The 27,307-nt window shown below is 36.4% G+C and overlaps 1 protein-coding gene across 4 annotated transcripts in view; it reads right to left on the bottom strand.

Annotated features, from left to right (window-relative positions):
- Window positions 1–27,307, bottom strand: part of VPS13B (vacuolar protein sorting 13 homolog B) — a 430,899-nt gene that overhangs the window by 121,222 nt on the left and 282,370 nt on the right. For all 4 annotated transcript variants that reach the window (XM_066178010.1, XM_066178000.1, XM_066177992.1 and 1 more), the window contains 2 exons: window positions 23,953–24,079; window positions 22,128–22,271 (listed from right to left, as the gene is read on the bottom strand). In XM_066178010.1, the coding sequence (XP_066034107.1) occupies window positions 22,128–22,271; window positions 23,953–24,079 (271 nt within the window). The remainder of the gene's footprint in view (window positions 1–22,127; window positions 22,272–23,952; window positions 24,080–27,307) is intronic.

Raw genomic sequence — 27,307 nt, forward strand, 5'->3', positions numbered from 1 at the left:
GAGAGTAGCTCTGCCTCCATCCCCAGTCAGACTATAGGTTCTCTGTGCAGACTGCTGCAAGGGTGCTAATTGGTCCCAACTGCTGCGTTTCCTGTTATGAGGACATTCAACTACAGAAATTTTACTGAGACCCCAAATCAATTCATGCAGGTCACTGAACAGCACTCAGAAGGCATTTTCTGCTCAGTATTAAGCAGGATGGAATATGAACCAGTGCCCAAAAGGTGAAAGACACCATATCCTATTACGGTTTTCCATGCCACCCGGTTCCAAAATGAAACTTGGACTTTTGAATGGTCTTACCCATATATTATAAAGGTTGAAGCACGTGAATAATGATTTGCGAGACAGCTGTACATAAGACAACTGGGCACAAAACAAAAGCGCAGAAGTATCACTGGAACTTCTTGCATCAATTTCAGGTCAGTAGAGCATCAAGCCTTACAACAGTGTTTCAAAGTTAACCTGAAGATATGCCTAGTAATAAACTTGGGAATCATTTAGGTACTCCCCTAATGGGATAAGAAGATGAGAGGGAACGAGTATCAGAATAACAACTCTAGAAAGATTATTTGCTGTATTATGGAATAAATGGGCCAATACTTTAAAGAAGTCAAGAACAGCAACATCATCTTGCTGTTAGCAAATGTAATGGTAACATTTATCATTGGGCTGTATAATATCAATTCTCTTACTCTTTACATAACCCATTTAAAATGAACAATAAAAGTTTTCTTTAATTAGCTACTGGTGTGCATTAACATGATCATGATTAAACCATAAAAACCAACCGTACATTACTCTGGTCCCCTATCCCATGTGTTTTAAATTATTTCAGTTGAAAATGTACTTTGAGTCCCTTTTAAAAGTTCGACCTTCTGCTTTCAGAGAATTAAATGCATATTACTATAGTGGAGAAGATAATGTTTCAGACCTCCAGGCATATATTAAACACACTGGCAGCACATTAGACAAAATGCTTTACTTATTAGATACTTCCTATTCTAAACAGTGTCATCAAAGGCTAAAAACAAAATCCATATAAAAGCTGCACAATGCTTCCACACAGAACCTGTGCCAAAATCCCTGTACTTTCCAGCTAATGAGGAAAGGATGTGTACTCTTAACATATGAATGTAAGATTTTCCAAGCATTCACTTTAGGAAACAGGACTATTGATTCCACATGGCTTATGTTAAATGAAACTGTATTGGTAAAATAACCTTTAAGATAGTTGGCATGATAACTATAATTAAACAGTATTCAAAGGAATAAAACAAAAGGGAATTTGGTTCCACAATAGCTAATTAAAATAAAATGAAAAAACACAGCATGTCATCTATCAAGATAAATTGTTATTGTTTAAGAACTATTTAAATACTGTTAAAATATACTTTTAGATAAAATCTGAAAGGACTGGAAAAATATTTGTGGTTTAAAAATGGATAGTTTGGTGAAGAAAAAAGTATAGGACGCTGAAATTTTAAGCTGAGATAATAGCTTGAAAGCTTTGAGCATAACCAGATGGTACTTAAATCAGAGGTACTCTACAGTTTCACTGTCAGAATAAGTTGCAATACGGAAAGGTTTTCAATAGCTAGAAAAAACACATCAAGATGATAGTTTACTTCTTAGATCACTTCAGTGCATTTTCTTGTCCTTTTAGAGTTATATATCCTGTCAATACTACACACCATAGAAAAGGTGTTGAAAGCTACACTGGTAGCTGGGGAACTGTGGTTAATTCTCCCTTTTCATGTGTTGAGATAGGTAACTTGACTAGCTTAACCTCTTGAGTTCACTAGGGCATATGGCACATATATCTATCAAGAGAAAGGACATGGAAATGGCATGTCCTGTAGAACACCCAGAGATATCATAAAACCAAGGATCAATAAACAGATTTGCTTTTCAACATTGGCAAGTAGTCCCATCTAAGGTCACTGCTATTTTAACCAGGTAAGTCTTATTTATTTACCATTTCTGATCACAGTACCTAGATGGTAGTGGTGTCTTCAAAGTTTTCACTCCATAAAGAGCAGGAATAAAATCATCATGGTAAACACACAACCTAATACTTTGGAGCAATAATTACCTCATTTTTCAAATCAAAGAGAAGTGTTTTAGAACAATTGGCAGAATTGCCACATTTAATTCTTAATCTCTCACAAATTTTCAACAGTAACAATGTAAGCATGTGCAAATTTCACTATAAACATTTTTATGTTCGTTTTCTGGTACTTCACAGAATAATCCTTTAATTAATAGAATAACTGTGAGCAATATAATCTTTGGAAGTGCAGCCTCTCTAGATGAAAAGCATCTACATCTGCATATTTTTTCCAGCTTCTCATATTAATTATGGTCATATAATGACATTATTGAAGTAAAATTTCCAGTCACTTCTTAACTCTGATCAAAACCCTTCAGCCAATCATGAGCTCATACTTCACATTACATAAGTTATGGAAAGACTCACAAGTGTGAAACCACAAAATCAAAGTGCCAATCACATGTGCTCCATCACTGTTGTATGTGACCTAGTTTTATTTCTTTTGCTAAAAAGTATTAATATTTATCGGGAAATGAAAATCTTGCCAACTAGACAAAGTAAGGTACAGAAAAGGAATATACTCCATTTTTGGTTTTTGTTGTGCTTAAACTGGAATTACAAAGATAACACCGCATAATTTCTTCCTTTGTACTAAGTACTTCATCTACTGCATTGAGAAGTTTCCAGCAGTTTAGAAATTTAGTTAATATACCATTGTTATCTAATGGACCTTTGTTTGCCACATTGCCCATTACTGAACACTCCAACTAAAACAATTTTATTAGGCTTTGCATGAGTTATATGATTGAATTTAATTCTGACCATTATCAAAATTATTTTGAAAATTGACATATTAATTTCACATGGAAAATATAATCAGACACACATATAAACATATTTGACTATTAAGTTTTGTCCTCCAGTCTAATAAAGTTCCAAATTAAAACTTCAGTCCTACTGCTATATCTAGACAGATTGCTTCTACTTGCATCAATCCAACTGCAGAAAGAGTCCTTTATAACATGAACATAAACTTAAAACTGTCCTCCAAAAGGGAACTATTCAATCAGGCCAAAATGAGGCAACAAAAATAGCAGAGATGTCTGAAATAGTTTATTTCATAAAAGTCAAATGGGTTTTTTTTTTCCTCTAAGGAGTTTTCTTTTTAAGCAGAATTTGTTGCAAAACAAATTATGCCAATTTAAAGTGTAGTTGTGTGTATGAGCTTCTGGACGTACAGAATTACTTCAGATGAGAACTGTAGTTTTCACAATACTGCAGGAATTACATGCAAGTTGTGATGGCAAGGAGCAATACAAACTCAGCTTCTTTGTGCAGTGTTTTCCCAGCTCTTCGGAAGTAAAGTAAGAGCCTACATTCTGTTAAACACTGATGCAAATATTCATAAATCAAAGCTGTGTTAAATGTTCCAATTGTAACATGGATATCCAAGTGCTAAATCCTTTCGAATGCCAACAAAATTATTTTTTTCATCTTAATACAAACAATATGCTTATTTTGCTACCCTATGAAAGCCAGTAAGAAACTTGTGTTCAATCTTTTTTTCTTTCCAAATAAAGACTTTCAATTAAAAAATACCAGGCTGAAATTTGGCAGAGTTCTTTTTTCCACAACATTTTTTCATTAATATTTTTCCTAAAAGCATTGGCTTTTTTGGTGTTACTTTTCAAATTTAAATTCATTTTTAAAGTTCGTATCTTTACTTTTATACAAAAAATATTGGCTTAAACCACACATTTTAGACACGGTGAGGGTTGGCTCAATTTCTCAGACTTTTTTCTGAATTTTTTTGCTTGTTTGTTTCTTTTTGTTTTTATTTTATTTTTTTTTTGGTTTCCGTTTTTGTTTTGTGTGTGAGGGTTTGTTTTTTTTTTTTTTTTTGCGGGGGGAAGGTGAGGGCATTGTTTTGTTTTCTTTTTTTTTTTCTGTTAAAACCCAAGAAACAGCATTTTTCCATGAGAGTCTTCTTGCATATTTTATTTGGACATTTTCAAAAGCAATAGTCGAAACTTCACCTTGATACGGCACGTACGGGGCAACCATGGGATCAGGCCCAGCCAGCAGAGGTTTAGGAAAGGGAGATTCTGCCTGACCAAGCTGATCTCCTTTTAGGACCAGGTGACCTGCCTAGTCCTGAATGTTGATGCAGTCTAACTGGACTCCTGCAAGAAGACATTGAGGTGCTGGAGTGTGTCCAGAGAAGGGCAACAGAGCTGGTGAAGGGTCTAGAGAGTAAAACCTACAGAGACCATTGGAGGTGCGTTTGTTTAGTCTGGAGAAAAGGTGGCTCAGGGGTGACCATATCACCCTCTACAAATGCCTTAAAGGATTGTACCAAGGTCAGGGTCAGCCTCTTCTCCCAAGCAAACACTGAAAGTGCAAAAGAACAGTCTCAAGCTGTGGCAGAGGAGGTTCAGTTTAGACATCAGGAAGAATTTCTCCACTGAAACTGTGCTTAAGCAATGGAATGGGCTGCCTAGGGAAATGGTGAAGTCACCATCCCTGAAGGTGTTCAAGAAACAAATGGATATGGCACTTAGCACCATGGTTTAGTTGCCATGGTGGTGCTTGGTCAAAGGTTGGACTCAATGATCTTGACCTTGGAGGTCTTTTTCTACCTTATTGATTCTACAATTCTATGACATTCTCTAACATTTCAGTATCAGGATTTCAGTATCAGCCTAATTTTACCAGTCCCAGTTTTGGGTCACATTTCCATGCAGCTAAAATAATTTAATAATATTAAATATGAAAATATTAGAAATATTCACTGTTATGACTTCCAAACATGAGAAATTTAACAAAGTTATTTACTCCCATTGGAGTAAACTTGAATATTCTCCCATTGACTAATATTTAGTATTCTGTAAAATAATATTAAAAGATGCAGAAGGAAAATGCCAAATACCTGGCAATAATTCAAAATGGAATTCAACAAAGCCTCAAAAGACAAATTTAGGTATCATTTTCTAAGGGAGGATGAATGACTGTATGAACAACAAAAAGTCATTTTTGTAATGTGGTAAAGTAACTTGGTACTTGACTTTCATAACACAGACCCTATCTTCAGCCTTTTAAATGAGTAACTCTACAGTAAAATGAACTATTCCCAGAATCAAATGGTACAATTCTTTTCTTAATATATATTAGATACTTCATCCATTTTAAGCGTTTTAAAGGCAATTAAAATAACTAAATCCACAGCAGATTAAAAGATTTCATATACAGATCTTGCCTAACTAAACAAACTTCATTCTACGTTATTTCCAGTAACACAAGTCAGATTGAGTCAGACTACATGCCACAAACAGAAAAATCCACAGTGCAGGAGTCTCCAGTGAGAAATATCCAGCTGCTGGCATACTACTGTTCACTGAAACATGAGGTGGGATCTTGAGTCCCTCAGGTTTTAAAGCTGCTAAATGTCTGGAAAATTATCTATCTGTACCGTACTGCATTCTTCTTTTTTTCCTAGGTTACTACATCTCACCTGTATCAACTTGCACCTAAACTGACCTCTGACTAAACCATGCTTTAATTTGTTGAGAATATTTTAAAGACTATTGGAGGAAGTAAAGCACATGGAATGGCACGTGAACTAAAACCTACAAAATTAGGGATTCCAGAATATGTTTTTTTTGGTAACAAGGCCAGGAGAAAATATCCCCATTTTTTGCAAGTTGTTTGTCTCAGCCTTGGTGTACAATTTGAATTTGTGTCTCCTCGTCTGTGCCTTATATGACAGTAAAATAGCCAGTCTGGGGTCTTGAAGCATCCAAAAAAAATAATCCCAGGATGAAAAAAAACCAAGCCAACCAAACAAAAAACCTGAGAAAAAAAATACTTGTTTTTTTGGCCTGTTCTCTTTCCTTCACTGGTTCATTGTACATACAAAGCAGTGAGGGAAAAGGACAGACCATGGCAGCTCACCTTGGATTAACTTAAGCATCAAAACTGCATCCTAAATCATGCTCACTGAATTTGTTTAAAACAATTAAAAGAACGAAAAGAATCATGGCATTGGAGCAGGAATGAAAGGTCTAAAAGAAGACCTCTGCAAGCCACCTTCAGGGTGGGTGACACACGGAGCTGCATCTTCAGGCTTCTCCAGCTGATCAGGCCTGGCAGTTCTCCAGCCCCCTCAGTTTCTCGGTGCTGAGACTGCTCCAAAGCACCCAGCACTCAAATCATGCTGAGATTTGACTTTATACCTCACTGGAAAATCAATGGAAAACTGTCATGAAACACATCTTGCAGTAGTCTGATATTTTCAAAGCTTTCATCTACAGTGCTACAATTCCATTGGAGCCATTAGAATTGTGGGATAGTAACAGCACTGAATTCTATTAGCAGACCCAGATACAAACAGTTTACACAGTTTACTTCTTAAAGAAAAACATGGCTGACCTTTACATGCTTCTGCATGGCATTGCTATGATGTACTATAACAAAAATGCAAAAAGACTGCACATATTACTGAATATTGTTTACATATACTGTTTTTCTATAAAAAACGTTTTTCCAATTTTGGACCATGAAGTTCCTTTTGGTTCATGAACAACCGCTGCCTTTTTAAAATTATTATTATTATTATTATTATTATTATTATTATTATTATTATTATTATTATTATTATTATATTTTCCTAAGCATTATTCTAAGTATGATTTTTTAACTGGCCATAAATTCATCTGCTGTGGTGGGCTTGCTCACAGACATACCTGGGAAATGACCCAATGAACCACTCAACCAAGACCAGTCTACTCAGAAATTACATTGCACAATGATTTAATCAAAATACAGTGGGTAAAACTTCTAGATGTTCAATGTAAAATGAACACTTATCTTGTGTGGAGAAGGCACTACTGCCTTTATAATGAACTTTAACAAGAAAATGTAGAACAGTTATGTGCCCATCTCCCACTGGAAAAATAATAGTTTGGCAGATAATTTATTTGTGATTCTGAATCTCTCCTCTTCCGTTCCTATATTGGAAGGCAAAGAATCAGCCAAAAAGGAGGATCTGTAGAGATCAGATAGCCTATCCTAGCAGAAAAGCAAAACAGACATAAAAATTACTGCAAGAAAACAGGTGAACTAATGCAAACACACAAACCTAATTATCCCTGTAGCTCTGTAAAGAAAAAAAGCCCAACTTTCTAAAATAATGTCTTAAATCACTGGTCTTCAGACAAATATCAGTTTTATGGAACTTGTAGATAGGATCCCTACTCAGTAAAGCTAACAGATTTTCAGTTTTAGGGATTCTCTAATTCAAACAGCTCTCCAAAAGTCTGAAATAATTGTCACTGCTAATTTCTGAGAATGCTTTACTTCACTAAGTCATTATTCCTCCAATGTTTTGATGGAGAAAGTTAAAACTAGTGGAAACCTTTACTTAGGATGAGTCAAGAATGAAGCTTCCAGTCTTGATTCATACAATGAGTCACAGGTATTCTGGGGGGAAGGTACAGTCTCAGTGAAATGAAGAGCTGGAAATATTGCCTAGGAGCATGCACTGAGGAAAAAGAGTGCTAACACGCATGATTATTAAGCAGACCCATTAAACACAGCAGAAACACCGAAGCTGCATACTGTGTGTGAACGACTGAGAACTTTAAAATACCTTCTCTCCAAAAAGGTACTGGCAGCCAATTATCTGCAGAAGTAAGTTCAGAGAAATTAGAAATAGCTGCAAATCTGAATTTGATTCAGTACATGTTATTAGTATCATATGCATGACTCATTCCAATCTTTTATCACAATCATAATCTATGATTTCACCATTTGATACAGCAACCAGTAACTCAGAGGGAAGCTAGCTGTAAAAATGGAAGCATTGTCCTGCACCTTAATCTCCTCAGTAGTCATGAGAAACACTCCACAATGTAAGCTAGTGTGACAACTACTGCTTTTATCTAAATGGGAATACCAACAGTACCAGATTGTCTCATACTTATCAAAGCCACAGACCCTTTGCATGTACTTTTTAGCCCTGCCACCAAAGCTTGACACTGCACTAAAAATTAGTTCTATTTTACTAGATTGGCTTCTGTGATAGGTGGCAGAATACACTGAACATTTTAGAAAGAAATTAAATACAGGTAGACTCCTTATTATCCTTCCACTCTGAACCCTATGTGTCCACAAAGAAACACTACTACTTCTTATGCCCCACTCAACCAAAATTCAGTGCAATATTCAGATCTTCAAGACACATGGAAAATAATTATTACTGACACAAGTGAACTTTCCTGCAAGCAAGAAACAGAACGAAATGAATTGTTTGGATTCAGAGAAGCTCAGAAGCCCACACAATCCCAGAACTTAATGTTGATGACCAGGGGAAGGATATTACCATTCAGAAACTATTGTCTACCTATGGAATCCTCAACTGAAGTGTAAAGTTCAAATGATACTCTTCCATTCAAAATATCTAGTTTTAAGTCAAGTACCTCAAAATTCCCATAACATGACTATGGATGCAACTTTCTGCAATGAAACTGCAAAGCAATTAAAATGTTAAAACAAACCACTTACTTAGATTTGAAGTGTAAAACTAAACTGTACATTTCTAAAAGTTCCAGGCTGTCACAGAACTCAGATCTTCTGTCATGAGAAGTTTTCACTGTGTGAAACCTCTGTGCATGTGTGTGCATCCACATATATGCTTATATCGTCTTAAGTAATTCTCACGTGTTTTGCCTTCATGTCTGCAAAATGGACCCTTCCTCATAAGGCTTCCTACTTTAGTGTGCATTTACTTCATCCCTAAATCTCTCTTTTTTTTTTTTTTTTTTTTTTTTTTTTTTTTTTTTTAAATTAATTGAAAAGTAAGATTCTGCTTTGAAGATTCTTAGAAAAACCACATCCATTTTCCCAATATAAGAACAGCATCTAGGTTTCCACTGGAATGTTTGCTCATACGAAGTATCAAGAAGTACTGCACAGTCCTTCAAAAAGATACCTCCCTGCTGGTTTTGGCAGCAAAATCAAATGATGAGACAGAGCTTCCTAAGAACGGAAACAGGCTATGGCAATGACTCAAGAAACTGGCAAGTACTTTATTTTGATAGTGTCCTTGAACTAACCAAAATATCTGTTATTTTCAGGAAAACATCCGACAAGTGGCTATGTGGGAACCCAAGTACTGGTAAAGCTACCGGGAAAATGATGCAAGTGTTATTCAGCTATTCCAGCTAAGGGTTTTTATTGGCATTCCCAAAAAGTTACACTTTTGGCACTCTCTCTGACACTACTGAGCTTCAAGATTATGTTTAAAACATATGAACAGCTCACTGGTAAATATTATCGGAAGACTAATGTCATATACATTTCAAAAGATTTAGCCATTCTACAAATTTTAACAACTCCATAAAGCAATTAAATCTAGTAAGCCTACTTATTATCTAAGTGGATTAGATTAATCTGTGGAACAATTTTTACTAGGAAAATGAAGTTAGGCATGGTGCAAATTTTCTCCATCAACTCTATGCACATGGATGTCTTAAATGCGCTTTTCTTACATGTCTTCATGTTATTATATATTTGAAAAAAACACACAAATTAATTTGCACAGCTTCTTTGACATGTCAAGGTTTCAGGTCTTTAACATTAGCAGAAATAGAAAATGTATGCCACCTTACAATTAAACATTCACCATTCTACAAAGCTGCTGCTAAAGAACATGGATTTATAGATTTAGATGAAACTGATTCCGATGCCATTCTTTCACTAAGGTACAATGAATAAAAAAACTTCCGATTTTAGACTGGCTTTCACTTTGTTTAGTTTAAAAATTATAATTACAAAAAATTAGTTACAAAATTGCTAAATATTAAATATAGCTAATTCTGCTTACTATTCAACTGCTTGCAAATGGTACAAAGATACCGTTGCAGCTTTGACTCATCCAAATTAATTTCACAGGAAACAGGAACCACTTAACTGTCAATAACACAACCTGGACCCCCTGGACAACTTTGATCCATTTAATGTTATGTACATAGAAGGCTATGCTCTTTTATGTTTAAACTCACCACTAATTAAAAGAAAATTTATTCATGTGGGTATTTTTGTCACTTTTCAAGCAGTATGAAGGACTCATGAATTTCTGACAGAACAGAAAAATGAGTTTGTGAAAAAATAGCCGTATTTGTTTCCTGACAAAATCTCAGGCACGAATAATGGAATATATCATTCTACTAGAGAGTCTCAGATGATACAACATTACCTGAATCTGAAAACAGACTACAGATGGCTGGAAAAATTGAAAAATTAGGATGGCAGCCGATATAATCATCAGCACTACACTCACAAAATTATGCCTCCTTGCTTAATAAACAGGATAGTACTGAAGTGGAATTCTGTCCTAAAGAAAATCAATATGAAACTAGGCATCATATTTATCTCTAGGTGATCAGCTGGTCCATCACAAGCCACACATGTGACTGAACAGTGAATACTGCCTGCTACTGAATAAGGGCTTTCCCTCAGTGGCAATACCTGTTTTGGTTTGTCACCATACATTACCTGTTTTTTTACAAAACAGATTAAAAAATTAATAAATCTTGAGACTTCTAAAATGTCTGCTTCCTAATTTCGCTGAGAACATGAAAAATTACATACTGTTTGAGGAAGACTGATATACAGAGTGACTATATTAGCTTTATTTACTCCTAAAAATAGGTTTAAAATGCATGGAAAAATTGTTTCTTGTATGAGACTGCTGGGGGAAAAAAGTGAGGATTCTTCTCATAAAGAAAACAGGGGAATTCAGATCTAAATTGCTCACTGCCCACTGGCTATACCCTCAATTAATTCTTTATTGGCTTCTATTCTTTCCCTTTATATTTCTTGTCTTTCTCTTTAAGGAAAAAAAATTATTCTGCTTTAAATTGAAGGAAATTACAGAATCCATGTGTTTAAAATTCCTGTCAAGGATCAAGTTTTTCCCCACTGCCTAGCAGGTGATGTTCCATGCAGGGAAGAAACCGTAACTGGTGCTGTCTGAAGGTAATGTTGCCACAGCATCAAACTCTTCTGTATACAAGCATTAGATGACTCAAAGGAGAAGATTAGTCGAGATCAAAGAATGCAGAACCTTCAGTCTCACATCGTGTGACCCAACACTGCAACCTTCCTCTCCTCGTCAGGCGCTTTAGCAAGTCATCACTGTGACACATCCCATGTCCGCACTGTGAGAAAGTCCCAGCACGTGTTCTCTCACACTTCTCTTTAGGGTGAGCTTGAGCCACCGTCTTGCCTTCAGTGATTTTGTCCTGTGTATATGCCAACAACCAGCTAGACTCGCTATTTATGGCAAACCTACAGCAATTCTTACACAGTTCATGGTTTCCTAATATATTTTTTTTCCTGAAAATGAACCAATATGATTTCTTGCATGTGTTCTAATCTAAAGAAAAGTTTGAATTTTTTTTAATGGCAATATTTTTACTATTTCTGTAATGAACACTTCAGAGTATTTTGGTCAACACATTAAATGATCAGAAATGGTGAGGTTTCAAATTAACTTTATGTACCATTTAGTTACCATTTTACTTAGATAAGCAAGCATGATGATATTGAAGGTAATGATAATAAAAATAATTCACAAGTTACCTCCAAAATATTGCTAGGCAGGGTATGGAATACAGAGATTGGACAGAATGTTTATGTCTTTTAGACTATTTCACTAAGAGTAGTATGAGACAATAAATGCAATACATTGAGCAGACACAAGAAGGTCTGGTTCAGCTAATCAAGAATTGTAGACTAAAAAGAAAAAAAAGTGGACTGAACCGCTACTTGCACTTAAAACTCATGAAAAAATTATTCTATTCCATTGTGCTTTGTTTTAAAACATTTGGAAAAATAACAAAAAAGACAAAAAATCCCTAAACCTTGAGTCTTTAACTAGCATTGATGAGAACATAGAGGAAAACCAACACTTCAAGGTTTTTGTCTGGTTTTTTCCTGTCTCACTGTAACTTTTTAATTTTGCTGTTCTAAATTATTTTTCCCAGAAAATAACAACAACCTATGAGATGTCTTCCCATTAGATTTGTTCCAGCATGGGAGTCTTTAAACACTACTGATACAAAGCTCCACAGTATTCTAGTGAAATACTTGTATTTTTTCTTTCATTAACAATACAAAATATCCTTCAGTGTTGATGCAAGGAATATTTGGAAGAATGCTGCTTATGAACTTCTTTGTAGATTATTGTATTGGGTAAATTCCTCCCCAGCTACATTTTATGTAAAATCTTGATATGCAAGAACATCTTTTCACCTTAATTTAAGTGGTCACAGAAAACATTAAGGAAAATGTCATAGAAACTGGTCATGAATCATGAAATGCTTAAACAGCTATGGGATACAACTTCCCATATTTTTTTCCCACATTTTTTTGTGTGCTTGTGGACATCAAAAATCAGCTGGGAAAAAACGGTTTCTTTCTAGCGAAAAGGAAATATACTTTCAATCTGTAATTTCAATTCTGGTTTTACTATACTAAGAATTCTTTACTTTGTCAGTTTAATATCTACCTTATTTAACACGTTTGTTGATCCTTCTCAACTATGTAAGTCCAAATGCTTATTGAAGAGGCACTTCATTTGTTAGATAAAAATTTTCCTACGTATGTCAGAGAGACTATAAACACTTTTTTACCCTTTAATTTTGTATTTGCAGAATCTAATCTTGAAGATCTCTTCAAAGAGCCATTTTCATTACAACAATCAGTTTGAAGCTTTCTTTTTTTTCCTTGTAATTCTAGGAGAGAAGCTCCTAAAGGTCACATCTTTACAGCAAAACAGATTTTCCTTTGTCTCCTATTTCTTAATTTTCTCTTTTCACATTCTAAGGAGATTAAACAGGTTGACATGAAATGCAATTCTTCCCTATCAAAAATTTGTGAGCTTTTAGGAAATGGAAGTTGCTGTCTTTTACAAATCCATCTGGGATGAACAAGGCACAGTCTCAATTTGAAGCGCACAGAAGTGGCCTCACTGTGCAGGAAAGAAAGCATAAGTTATTTCCTAACTCCAGTGACACAAATTAGAGCTACTTTGGGGATCTAGTTGTGGTATGTGCTTAGAAACTACAGCTTTCTGAAATCCTTCTCAACTGTGAAAACGCTTCTCTGGACATATTCTATTGCTCCCAAATCCATAAAACCAACATAGTGAGAATAACCAAGCCTAATTTTAAGCCAACCCTTGTCAAGTTGCTTAAGAATCTAAGTATTTCAAATCTAAATAATCCAAATTTTGTTACTTTCTCTTTACTTTGTTTCTTCATTTCTGGTATCTGAAACTACTTTTTGTAACCTAGTTAGAAGTTTTATAATAGCTTACTCTTTGAAATGTACAATCATTAAAAAAAGGAAGGTACAGTTACTAACTATTCATGCAAAAAAGCAGTCCACAAATCCCAGGTCATGAGGTTGTTGCTAACAATTTTATCAATAAACTGAATATATTAACTCCAAATGCAATAAATTTGCAATTCTTCAATTAAGGTGGTGAAGATCCACTAGAAAGCATCTCATAGCCCAGGACATCAAAGTTATGGTACTACATGCTTCCTGAACCGATGTTGCCCTGATTCTTCAAGCCTTCTGATGATTGTTTACATATTTCTAGTGGAGTCTCTCACTCCTGTACATAAACAAGGAAGATTGTTTTCATTCCAGTCTGTGATGGACTGCTGAATTGACCACTGGGATCAGAGAGGTGGTTCCTCTCATCTCCCAGTCCTTGATCAAATCCCAAATCCTATTTAAACCCCAAATCATAATAAACTTCCTCTTTTCTCTGCTCATCTCTCAACCTGAGTGAGTGTGGTTCTTTCGTGTCCGTAACAGTAACAACCTGCTATTCCCGGGAAATGAAAATTCAAAGCTCTAAAACACAGGCAGAACTGTGCAGGTACTCAAGACCTGATCAGTAATTGTGCAAGCTACAAGAAAAACAAAATACTCTGAGAAATATTTTATTGGTTCACATTTCAATACCTACTGTTTCTGGGGCATTACTAACACCATAGACTAAGTCGCTCTGTTTTCACTCACTACAACAAATATCAAATGCATAATGCAAAAAGTTTTGAAACCCTCAGGAAGTTATCTCTACGTAGCAGTAGCTTTTTTAATGTGCCAACACATTCTAGGATATCAATTCATACCTAAATTCAATTGATTGATATAAAATACAAACATCAAGACTGTTTTTTGCTCTTAAACACTGATTTCCTTAGATTTCAGTAATTAAAAGACAAAAGATAAACAGCTTTTTCAAAAGAAACTGGCAAATGGAATGCCAACTTCTCAAAGTTTCAACACACTAAAAATACTTCCAATTACACAAGCTTTCCATAAGAATACTATCCAGTCAATACAACATCTGTATAACATGTGGATCTGCCATTTCACACTTTGACTGTCTGGCTTCTTAAGTGGTATTATCTGGAACAAGTTTTATCAGTTTTCTGCTATTTTTTCTAAGCAAAATACAAATGGAAAACAAATTTATGCTTGTTTTCAACAATTTTTTTTTTCATGTTTCACACAAGTAATTAATAGCCTTGACTAAAGTGTAATTAAACTGCTTATCACTCAAAGGTTTGTTCTGCTGAAGTATCATCAGCAAGAAAAAAATGCTATAAACTCCATTAGCTATCATTCCTTCAAATTTTATGTGTGATGCAACTGTAACAGCACTTTTGTACATATATTCTGCTGACCACGTTCTTTATCTTACAGTGAAGTTACAGTAACAACAGGTTGATGACATTGCCATAAACAGAAATAAAGAACATAACAGTCCTACTGAGTCAGAACAAAGATCTTTAGACTCCTGCTCTCTAAAAGCAGATACAATTGGATGCTTGAGAAAAAAAACCCAAAGAAAGCACAGAGAAATACTTCTTCACATACTCTTCCAGACTTCCTGAGCCAACATATTACAGGGCTTTAAAACTTAACAGAAAAGCTTTTTAAAGCCTCATCTGCAGCAATAAAGAATGACTTCTACCTTCTGCAAATATTACTGCAGCATGTCCAATGTGACAAATCAGTACACAGTCAGATATAGCCAGGCTAGGAAGGAATCAGCAGCCATACATGAGTTTTCTATGCCTTCTCCCTCTTGGATGCTTCTCAGCAATTAATTAGTTCACTTTAAAGGTGTATTTTTTATTACTCACTCAAGCATTTGCCTAACTTGTCTGGGTTATCTGAGCAGATAGGAGCTGTACTTCCCCCAGCCTTGCCCATTCTTGGGATGAATACAGGTAACATTCTGCTCACTTTGAAATATCCAATATTTATAGTAGTTAGACTCCAAATATAATTTTGTGGTAAAATAACAAAATGCCAAAGTTGAAACAACTTTTGCTCCCCCTTAGTATTAATATCACTTATTCAGGAAGCTGGTGGGTTGTTGCTGCAATTTATCAGAACACAGGGGTTTGCCCTATGGAACGTGTCACAGGTACTGGTGGGGTTTACTCAGTGATTAGCCATGAGCCAAGTCTAGAAACAGAATATCATCGGCCGAGGCGACAAACACTGCTGCAGATAGTACTTATGAAGCCTAGGAAGGGTGCTCAAAGGTCAAATACCTAAAGGGAGGCTTTAACAAAGCAGAAAACATTAGCCAGCAGCGCATGCCTGGAATTTCTGAAAGCAAAGAAAGACGTGCCCATATGAGGTTTCCCCTGTTTTGCTCAATACTTCCCCCAGGTGAATCACAGCTTGTGCCCACTGCCTATTGGCTCTGACTGCAGACTGTGCTTGACACGTGCATCAGCTATGGAGAAAAATTCCAATCAGACACTTCAGGTCCCAGATCATTGTTTGTGGGACTGTTTTGCCAGCACATCTGAGTCCATACTTCATCAGCTCAGTTGTTAAATGCAGTTGCTCCTGCACTTTAATAAGACTTTTTTTCATATGTTTTTAGGGGGAAAGTAACTTCTTAAGCATCAAATTTGTGCAGGACCTACTGTATTCTAGTGGCTAGCAACACGTAAATATAGTAGCAAGTATATTGAAGAACTTTGGAATGTGTGTTCATTGCCCAGGCAAAAATCAAAGAATGCCAGACAGGGGCAAGGGAGGTCTGAGAGGGATCCAAAAGAGGGACAATTTTTTCATTTCTATTTAAACTGTGAGAAAATATTTACGTATTTTCAAAAACTGATTGTTGAGTGCTGCATTCCTCTCTGCAATTAAAAACTTGCAAATAAGCATGATTGAACGAACAGATAATGAGTGTGGTTATTCTTTCAAGAAAGAGCTTATGGTATTTTTATTAGTATATTAGATACCTATTTAAATTTCACACTGTATAGGATAGCAATGGACTTGTAACCTATGGAAACATGCATATGGGTTAGCAGAAAACAAACAAACAGGACTACATAACCTGAGAAACAGGGATGAGGCAAACTGAGCACTGGCTGAATGGCAGGTCTCAGAGGGCTGTGATCAGTGGCACAGGGTCTAGTGGGACGCCTTTAACTAGAGGTGGCTCCCAAGGGTTGGTGCTGGATCCAGTCTTAACTTTTCACCTCTGACTCAGATGAAGGGGCAGATGCCTCTTCAGCAAGTTCACTGGTGGCACAAAGCTGGGAGGAGCAGATGATACCCCAGAGGGCTGTGCAGCCCTTCAGAAGGACCTGGGCAGGCTGGAGAGGTGGGCAGAGAAGAACCATCTGAAACTCACAGGCAAATGCAGCTCCTGCACCTGGGGAGGAACAACCCCAGGCACCAGTATAGGCTGGGGGTGACCTGATGGGAAGGAGCTCTATGGAGAAGGATCTGGGGTCTTGGTGGACAACAAAATGGCCCTTGTGGCCAAAAATGCCAAAGGTATCCTTTGGTGCATTAGAAAGAGTACTGCCAGCAGGTTGAGGGAGGTGATCCTGCCCCTCTACTCAGCTCTGGTGAGGTCTCACTTGAAGTGCTGTGTCCAGTTCTGGGCTGCTCAGTACATGACAGATGCGGAGCTCCTGGAGTGAGTCCAATGGAATGCTATGAAAATGATGAGGGAGGACTTCAATTATGAGGAAAGGCTGAGGAGCCGGGCCAATTTAAGAATGACTTGAGAGGAGATGTCTGAGACGGGAGTTTATCAGTGTCGGTCAGTATCTAAAGGGAGGGTTTCAAGAGGATGGAGCCAGGCTTTTCCTGGTGCTGCTGTGCTGCTGAGCAATAGGACAAAAGGCAATGGACAGAGAGATGCACAGGAAATTCCACCTGAGGAAGAACTTCTTCAGTGTGTGGGTGACTGGAACAGGCTGCCCAGAGAGGGTGTGGTGTCTCCCTCACTGGAGACAGTCAAGAACTGTCTGGACTCAATCCTATGCCCTGTGTTCTGGAGGACCCTACTTGAGTAGGAAGGATGGACCAGAGAATCCACTGTGATTCCTTCCAACCTTACCCATTCTGTGACTGATTCTGTGATGGAGGGCATAAGGAGAAATATACACTAGAGAACAGAAAGTGAGTGAATGCTTTCAATGGATATTCTCTGGAAAATATTTCAGATGTTTCAAGTAACCTTGAATTTTAAAAGCAATCACATTCTCTTCATCTAGAGCCATAATCCTCACAGAGATATTGGGAAGAAAAAGTAAGCATTTCTAAGTACCTTTTTTGTTTTCCAAAGAAGATACAAAGTACCTGTTCTTTGCATTCAATGCCTCCAGTGTAGATCATTACTAGACAGGAACAATCTTTAGGACAAATTTAAAGAAATTACTTTTGTATATATCAATTCTTTTTTCAAAAGTCTAGCCTTAATCTCAGGCATGTTGGAAAGTAAAAACTGGTAATGACCTCAGCAACAATATTTGAGGAGTGTAACATTCACCGATTTGCAGTAAGATATGTTACTCATGCATTCCTACGTTGTCAGCAGCAGACCAAGATGTGTGTTGGTTTGTATTTAATTTCTTTTTCAAAGAGGATTTCTTGTGTTTTCTGCTTCTAAATGATAGTATGACAAATAAGTCTTGCCAAAAATCTCCAGGTGGTAAGTGATGGACACCAAGAAACAGATTAGCCAGATGAAGAAATGAACTCCTTGAAAATTCACCTGTTTTATCAGTGATCAGCAGTAAAACTAGTTATCATTTATACTGGAAATACTTTTACCAGAATATTAAAAATTCTTCTAAGAAGGAGGAAATGTGGCTCTTTTACTGATATTTCACCTATAATATTAGATGTGTCACTGAACAAAATCAGGACATTAATGGCACCTCCCTCTTATATTTGCATTTAATTTCCTATAATTTCTGTTTCTGTTCTCCACATGTAGGTATTATATGTTCTTCTTCTAAGAATTTGGCATGTATTAATTTTGAAGAAGTGAATAATTACAAAAAGGCAGCAACATTCTTTGCCCCTCAGGTAATCTATCAAACACCACATATGTGTCCTTACTCTAAAGCTGTCAAGTAGATCAAAGCAATATTCTTTGCAATAATAGACTATACCTTATGAAGAAGTCAGTACAATAGGCCCACTGTGCATCAAAGATTTATAAAACAGTATAAAGCTAGGGCTTATAATAAGTAAAAACACAGCACTGGAGACCTGGCATGAAACTTTTTACAGAATATTAAAACACTTCAAGAAAGAAAAGATTTACACTTAAATCATCACTTCTTTCTGGTTTTTTTGTCTACACTTATCTTTACAGCACTGCCCTGTGAACTACCAAATACAGTCCGTTTGGAAGTCACACCTTTAGATTTCAAACAAGGGGTTGCCACTTTGATGACTGTCATGCTTTACCCCAATGTGATTGCCTCCTGTGATGGAATGATTGATTCTGAGGACAGAGTACCAGATAACATATGCTTTGCCATTAGCAAAATTGACAAAGTTTAGGCAGTTTTCCAGAGCTGACTTTTATTCAAACACTCAAGTGTGGACTGAATGGATGGACTATGAAGTTGGTAAAAACCACACTGGGCTACTAAAACCAGAAAGTAATGGTCAATGTTCCAAAGTATAGCTAAACTCCAGTTACTGATGGACATTCCTCAAGGTTTGATCATGTTTAATGCCTTTATTAAAGACCACGGCAATGACACAAAACATTCCAATGAAAAATGACACCAAACTGGGGGGAGGTGTTGATACACTGAGAGGTAGGCACCGCCAGTCAGAGGGACATTGCCAAAATGGAGAAATGGTTTAACAGAAAACTCATGAAGGACGAAGTCGTCATGAAGGACAGAGTCCTGGACCTGAATGTGGCATTTGCCATGGTCTAGCTGACAAGACAATGATCAGCCAAAGTTTGGACACGATGATCTCAGAGGTCTTGTCCAACCTAACTGATTCTGTCAATTTGCAGAATGGTAAAATCCCAAATCAAAAACTGGCTGGAGGTCAATGCTACAGAACAGCTTTGCAGTAACAAACCCAAGAGTTCTGGTGGCCAACAACTTGAACATGTGATAGGAGACTGTCCCTGTAGTGCGGAAGCCTGAGCATTTACTGGGAAGCATTAGCAGCAGCACAGCCACTGGATCAGAGGTGAGATGATGAGATACTTGTGGGTCAACATCTGGAGTACTGTCTTTAGCTTAGAGCTCAACAGCAGAAGAAAAAAAAATTGACAAACCTGAATGGGCAGGGGATCATAAAGAGGATTAAAAGGTTAAAGCACATAATTTATAAGAAGAGGGTGAGCAAGCTAGGTTTTTTCAGACAGAAAAAGAGAAGGATAAGGATGATGGAGGGTCATCTAATTATTGTTTCCATTTACTTAAAGCAGGACTATGAAGAAGATTAAGTCAGATTGTTCTTGGAAAGGTACTGTGAAATGTTGAGAGGCAATGACTGAGTTTCATCAAGCAAAATTTTGAAGGGATATAAAGACAAAAATATGCCAAAGCAAGGGTAATCAAGCACAGGACAATCATCCAGATGGTCATTCCTCTGAGGTAAAGAAAGATTTGACTGAACAACATCCTGAAAAGCCTTATCTAGTTTGGACATTAGTCTTCTTTTGAGCGAAGGAATGGTTTCCAGAAGTGTCTTCAACCTAAATTATGCTTTGATTCTTGCAGTGAAATAACATGCAGGTGTGAAGTATGCAAAGCTATGTGCAGACTCCTGATTTCATTCACTAGGATAAAAACAGCAGCATACAATCAGTGTAATATGTTTCTTTCTGCTGACTTAATAATAATAATAATAATAATAATAATAATAATAATAATAATAATAATAATAATAAAAATGTGTATATATTAGAGGGTGGGGTGGCTTCACTTAGGCACACAGAGCTACACAATACTTAAGTAGAACTGGACAGAAAAGTAACCAACCAATGGATTTATATTTCCAGTGTAGTAGATCCAGATGTAGTTCCGTGGCTTACTAAAGACAAGGCAAACACCTTGAGCCAGAAATATCCCCATTATACATTACAGGAGACTTCAGTGATGCAAGGCAGCAGTGATGCACGGGAGTTATCAATGAAGAGCAAGTAAGTGTCTCAGGATTTAGTCAACAAAAGCCTTTCTGAAATTTTGTAGCAAATTCCTTTTATGTTCTTATAGTCCAAGTAAGTCGTGCAGCACTTCGGCACAAAGTCAACCCAAAATTTAAATTCTTGGCATCTATTCAACTCTTCTGATTCTGTCCATTTCACTGACAATGGGAAAAAACAGCGCTCTACAAATAATTTATTGAAGATATTTCTATATATAATTTACAGTATTCATCTCCAAAAGAGGCCCTGTGTCTGTAAAGTATCCAAGGAAAAGAAAAATATTCTTCTCTACATCTGTCATGTTTCTCAATGTTAATAAAACAATGCCCTTTTTTTTCTCTCTATCCTTGGGAAGAGATAAAAGAATGGGGTGAGTGTGTGGGGGGGTGATGTGATGCCTAGATTAGCACAAACAAACAACTTCTGGGGTTTTGACAGGGTGAAGAGAGAGGTATGTAAATAGTTTGGCTGCTCTAGAGCATTCCTTGCTTCCACCCAGACTCATGTGCAATGCTGAAACTGTGAGATTCAGGAAAGAAAGGAGAAAATCTTCCCCAGGTCTCCCATTAGACAGATTCTTGGAAGAGTTGACTGTGCCTTGCTCAATAACTCTTTCCCTAACTCTTGTTCTTATTTGTGAAGGTACCTCAATAGGTCCAACAGCCATTCCAGTGGAATTAGTGCTTTGTAATGTATTAACTCCTGCTATCTTAAAGATGCTGTCAGCCTGACTGGATTCCAGGTTTTGAGGATAAGAAATATTTTTTTTTCTTAGGGCAGAAGTTTTTCCTAATTTTTTTTTTTTTTTGTATCAGCCCTGAAGTGTGAAATTTAAACTTACCAGTCTGTCATAGTGATTGGCTTTCAATACAAACTGAGGTATCAAGACCCATGAATAAAGAATGACAAAATTCAAGAGATGGCTGCTGATCACTAATATTCCAAACACAAAGGAGAGATTAACTGTTCAGATGAAGGATCCCTCATGATGTACACATCAACATTCTCGCTAAAGAAGTATGAAAATATTCAGAGGTGGATTGAATCTTAGGAACTTGAGTCCCTAAGACAATTAATGTGAGTGGTGGTTACTAGTGACAGAGAAAATTTCATAGTTTGCTACCTTTAGTGAAGGACAGTATAGCATGTGAACTCACAAGAAAATGCCAAAGATTTGATAAAAGCTCAACACCAAATAATCTCAAAAACCTACTTCCCAAAAATTTGTTTCCTTCATCATATACATAGTTGTTCTCGTACATTACATAAGATAATTTTCCTTGTACATAAGATGTTGCAGAACCATTATAATGAATAAAGCATTTACTGAATAATATTCTTGTTAACACTCACTCTATTCTTAAATCAATGTCAGAATGCATTTTGAAACTGACCATACAAACAACAAAAAACATGTATTTCCTTTACCTATACAATTTTTTTCTAGATGGTACAAGCACCTGCTCAGAGCTACAGTACTTTGCAGACGAACTTTTCAAAAATCCAGTTGCAAACCAGGGAAAAACCTACCTCAGTGGTGCTACTGGAAGGTTCCAGTCCAACCATATTAGCTTGTACCAGATGCTGAAGAAGTTGCACTTGAGCCACATTGAGGAAGAAGTCCAAATTCGTTGTCATGTTCACTTCCAAAGAATGACCACAGACCAAAATTTCCTGTGAAATTAAGGGAAAATACTAGTAACAGCTATTGGGAAAATAACTTTCAGCTTCTATACAACTGCATGGTTCCCTGCTGTAACCAATACTTAACATTATATATAACATTATATATAGTACAAATGTGGTCTTTTTAGGAGAAACTGGTGTGTTATGCTTCTAAAGGATGTGGCTTATTCTTTGCATGGCTTTCAACAGCAGAATTGTTACGGCAAACTTTGCAAGAAAAGCATCTCATGCACAAGGCCTTGTTTCCATCTCTTGCTAGTAGCAGTGGGCTGTCAGAGTGTCCTTGGCAATGATTCCAATTCTCCTTTCCTTCCAAGAAAAAGAATGCACTTTTTAAAAAAAAAATTAAACACAAACTCTTCTTGATTTATAATGAAATCATGTGTTGGAACTCACTGATAGCCAATCTAATTGCTTTCTCTTTGCCTGTAAGCCATTCTTAATACCTTGGCAACACTAGCTGAAGAGCCACTGCTTTCTTGGTGGTGTCTAGCACAAATAAAGACCTTCACCACTGCTGGCAAGCAATAAAGAGATGAAAAACAGAACCAGTGCAGAAGGGGAGAAGAACTGCTCTGTCTCATGAGAAGTTTGCACAGCGCCCAAGTTCTAATCTAAACTAGACCTCTCCCTTCATAATGTAATGTCATCCAGGGAATAGATAACAAGAAGAATGTATGTACAAAAAACACTGAAATTCTTAAACATAAGCATTAGCAAAGCTCAAATTTGGTTGTTTTTTTTCGTTTTTTGAGTTGTTTTTTTTTTTTTTTTTTTTTTTACTTGAATAACTTCTATGCATCCTAGTCATACTGGGGCTTTTTATTTCCTTTTTACATTGAATAATTTTCCATCTGCCCTTCTGATGACCCTTTACACAAAATGTGAAACTGTTGATTTCTTCTCTCTATGCCCTCTAGCTTTTATTTTCCAAGAATGTACACCCACTGCATGTTGCAATACACATCTAGTACCCTTTACACTACTGTACCAATCTTGCTCTTCCCTGGAGCTAGTTTTTAAGGGAAAACAGCCTTACGAGCTGACAAAAATTTTCTGATATTTTCCCCATATAAAATGTTTTTGAGCTACAAACTAATGCCAAAAAGTCAGTCAATACCTCTTGTGTGTAACTTGCTTCACAAACTTATCATTAACTAGCTGAAGAATACACCAGCAAAAGTGATTGTTAAATCTGGTTACTTGGAAGTACCCATAGCAAAGGTAGGGAAGTGGATGCTTAGTGGCAACTTGGGATCTTGGAAATCAGGCTAAGAGAACTCAGCTTAATTTCCTTATTATAGATATTATACATATTGCATTTTCAGGTTTCTTTATGAGAAGCTTGTGAATATAATGTTTGGTTAATGTTGCACTCTTCTTAACACCTTTCCATCACAAAATTTTAAAGAATATTGCTGGGAATCATTAAAGGATTCCCATTTTTGGAACTGAAAATAGGTTTATTTACCTCTGGCTGGACTGCCTTCAATATCCAGTGCTATACAAAAATTCTTTCTTCAGCAGAGAAAGAACATTTCAGCTCATAACCTTTCTGCAGCTGGCAATTTGAAAACACACCTGAACACTTCAAATGGTGGAATGGTAAAATATTCAGATTATCCACATATTAAAAGTTGTGATATTTCTGTTGACACTTTGTACTAACCTCTGGGTGTAAATTCTCTGTAGCATCAATTTTTGTAAAAATAATGGCAGGAGCTGCAGTTATTCGAACGGTGAAATCTGTTAAAATTGGAGTTAAAATAGCTCTCCTTTCCTGATGCCGCCTTATGCTAAGAAACAAAGGGACAGAAAAGATTAAATTACATTACAAATTGTAGAGCGGCAAAAACTTTCTATATTATTCTTTACATCCCGCACACAGCAAAAAATTTCTTCAATACAAGTTTGGAATTTGATTGACACCTTATGATCACTAAATATCATTATTGTAAATCATATTAAGTCCAATCCTGAAGGCAGATTTCTATTTTCATTTCACAGGAAAAGTATTTCTAAATATTTGACTCTACAACCTATCTCCAGGCAGAGAGGTTTGACACTTGACATTGCTTCTTCTCCTGTTTAATGCACTATACACAATAATTAAAAAAAGGATGCCAACTTTATTACCATTATTTTTAAAACTTGCCGGTGGATGCCCTTCACTTTATAAATGGCTGTTCTGAAGCCTAAAAAGTATTTGAATTTGTGCATTAGAAGTCTGTGTTGAAGAAACATGCACAAAACTGACACAAAAACAAAATACGTGGAAGATTAAACTAGCAAATCCCATGCAACACTGGAACTCCCATATGAAATTAGTAACTATTTTCCAAGATGTTCAGAATCATTGGAAAAACAGGGATGTCAGTCTTCCTCCACTCCTCCTGTCACTGCTTGTTCTTGGTGTTTTTTCAGCTAAATATCAACTTTTATTTACAAAGAATATTTGTGTCATTAAACTTGATACTTGCATTTATTTTCCAGCCAGGTGTATAGTTTTGGGTTTTTTCTTGGTTCCTCCCCCCCCCCCCCTTTAACCAAACAGTAAGCCTAGAAGCACAACTGTTATAGATGGATCACTAATAGCCTATGACAACACATGCCAAATGGCCAGAATCTTCTGGGTCAGGTCAAATAAACTATTGCCACAAAATGTCATCTGAGAGCCTCTGATGAGGGAAAAAAAATGTAATGAGATCAAGATGGTGTTCAGCCTCTAAAAGGGGATACACTTCAAATTCCAAGGAGACTCCTTCCATCAACATAGTTTTTGATAATTCTTTTTACCTATTATTGTTTGTAGCAACATCAAATACCTGCATTTCACCAAGGATAATTCTAAAAATCATCATAAAGTTATAGGTCTGAGGTAAGTTTTCCTATGCTTACAAAACAGAAAATTGTCAACTATGAAATGAGGCAAGTTTAAAAAACAAACGACATGGCCTCAGATAAGAAGTGAATAGATCCACGCAGAACTCTTGTTAGTAAGCATGTTAGTTACATTTCACTGTATTACCTTTAATTTTGCCACCTCTAATAGAGACATGGCAGTTCAGGCATCAGTGTAAATCACACAAGTGAGCCAGACATGAAGCATGCAAAAAAGAATTAGTCCCTACCATCAGCTAGAGTTATCCATGTTAGTGTTACTAACCAATATGCTTATATGCCTGTCTATGCAGAAATTGCTTGACTGCAGGAGGAATAGGTGTTGAAATCTCTTTATTAAGAAGGGGCACTGAGATGCATAGGCAGGTAATGGTTCTGTAATGGACTCTGTAAAAAAGCAAACAATCTCAAATGCTGACGGTTTGTAAGTCAACAGTTAGGCTGGAAATAAATAAAATAGATATCATATCCTGAGATATCATATCCTTTTTCAGTCTACTGAAAAAGATACAAAATTCATATTGCAGAAGATACAGAATCCATTTTACTGCCTAGGCTATTTCAATTTTGATGCTTCAAATTCTACTAATAATTTTTTTAAGTGTCCTCAAAACATGTAGGAAGAATGCTGATCTATAAGGGAATATAAATTATACAGTGGAGGTAGGCCTTAAAGTTTTCAAATTTATTTAGGACAACAGTAAACAGAAGTAAAGAGCAGATGCCACAGAGTTAGTATTGGCAGAGCACAACTCTAATAAACTTTTGCCTCAAATGACCCTCTCTGCTGAGTAGGCTGCACACCACCGTAAGAAGTGTGCAGTTTGCTTAAGAGCAAGCCAATTGGTGAGTAGAGAAAACCACCATCTTACCTTAAAACCTTTAACATTTTGCTCAGCTATATCTCTGATGATCTTTAATGACGGCTTTTAGAGCAAAGTTAGCCTCTTTAGATCCCCAAATTAGAAATCAGACTCTTAGCGGCTAGTGAACATAATCAGCTTGAGAAAATAGTCTTAGATTTTGCAGTTCTAAATTGTTCCCCTCCCTGCCATCACCTTCATTTTAGATTTAAACCAAATTGTTTTCTACACAGTTCCTATTTCCCCTTCTCAATGGGATGCAGAAGAAATGCCTTTTTTTTTTTTTCAGGAAAATGAAAGAACTAAATGGCAGAACAATTCTATGAAAGAACATGCAGCTCTACTAGAAAACTTCTACTTGAAGTTTCTTGAAACGCTAGTGAGTATGATTTTAATAGATGAAACTGTAAAAGCAAGTTATTTGTTGAACCTCAAACCCTCAATTGGCTCTCTTCAGTCACTAATCAAATTATTTTTCAGCTTCTGTATACCCCCATTTCTTAATTTTCATACTTTATACTAGTAGTTACGCAGTACACTGCATCTTAAAGGACATTTTTTATAATATATATTGATTACTGCTTTATTTTATTTTATAAATCATTCTTATGTACTATCCCTGTCCAGCTCTACTTACTACTTCCTGAATTTCTTGTGGGTGAATTGGAACCTCAGCCAAATCAAGTATTAGGAAAATAATTGTAAGTACAAACAGAAGGCAAACAGAGCACAGTAAATAATGAAGGGAGAGGATATGAGAAAGAGCACAAAAGGAACAAAGAAACAAATTCCACTTTGAATTATTGAGTCTTCCACACTGCACCTAAGTGCAATGTTAACTTAACACAGGTGTACACCACATGAGCTTATGAAAAAACTTGATTGTGAAGAGCGTAATGATGGCTCTATGTCTGCAGCACATTCATTCCGTGGTTCATTTATGCATCTGTTATATATTTGTCTTGGAAAAAAAGGGAAAAGCTAGTATTTTTAGAGATGTTAAAGCAGTTGATCATCTACACTTAAAAGTAACTGCATTTGAAAGACCATATGCTAACACAAAGGAACAAGGCAGTTAAGCAACTGTGATAAGGTTTGGAGGTGCCTTAGTACAGAATTCGGGCTTTATCTGCATGATAAGAAAAACTCTGGTCATGGACCACAGATTCACATTGCAAAAGCACAGGATGAAAATGGCCTCTGTCCTCAAAGGCTTACAATTTAAATATAAGAAAACACACACCCACAAAGGGGGAAGTA

The sequence above is a fragment of the Chamaea fasciata genome, unplaced genomic scaffold (genome assembly GCF_029207755.1).
Source record: "Chamaea fasciata isolate MVZ Bird 193981 ecotype frontalis unplaced genomic scaffold, bChaFas1.0.hap1 SCAF_1, whole genome shotgun sequence".
In the NCBI taxonomy this organism is placed as follows: domain Eukaryota; kingdom Metazoa; phylum Chordata; class Aves; order Passeriformes; family Sylviidae; genus Chamaea; species Chamaea fasciata.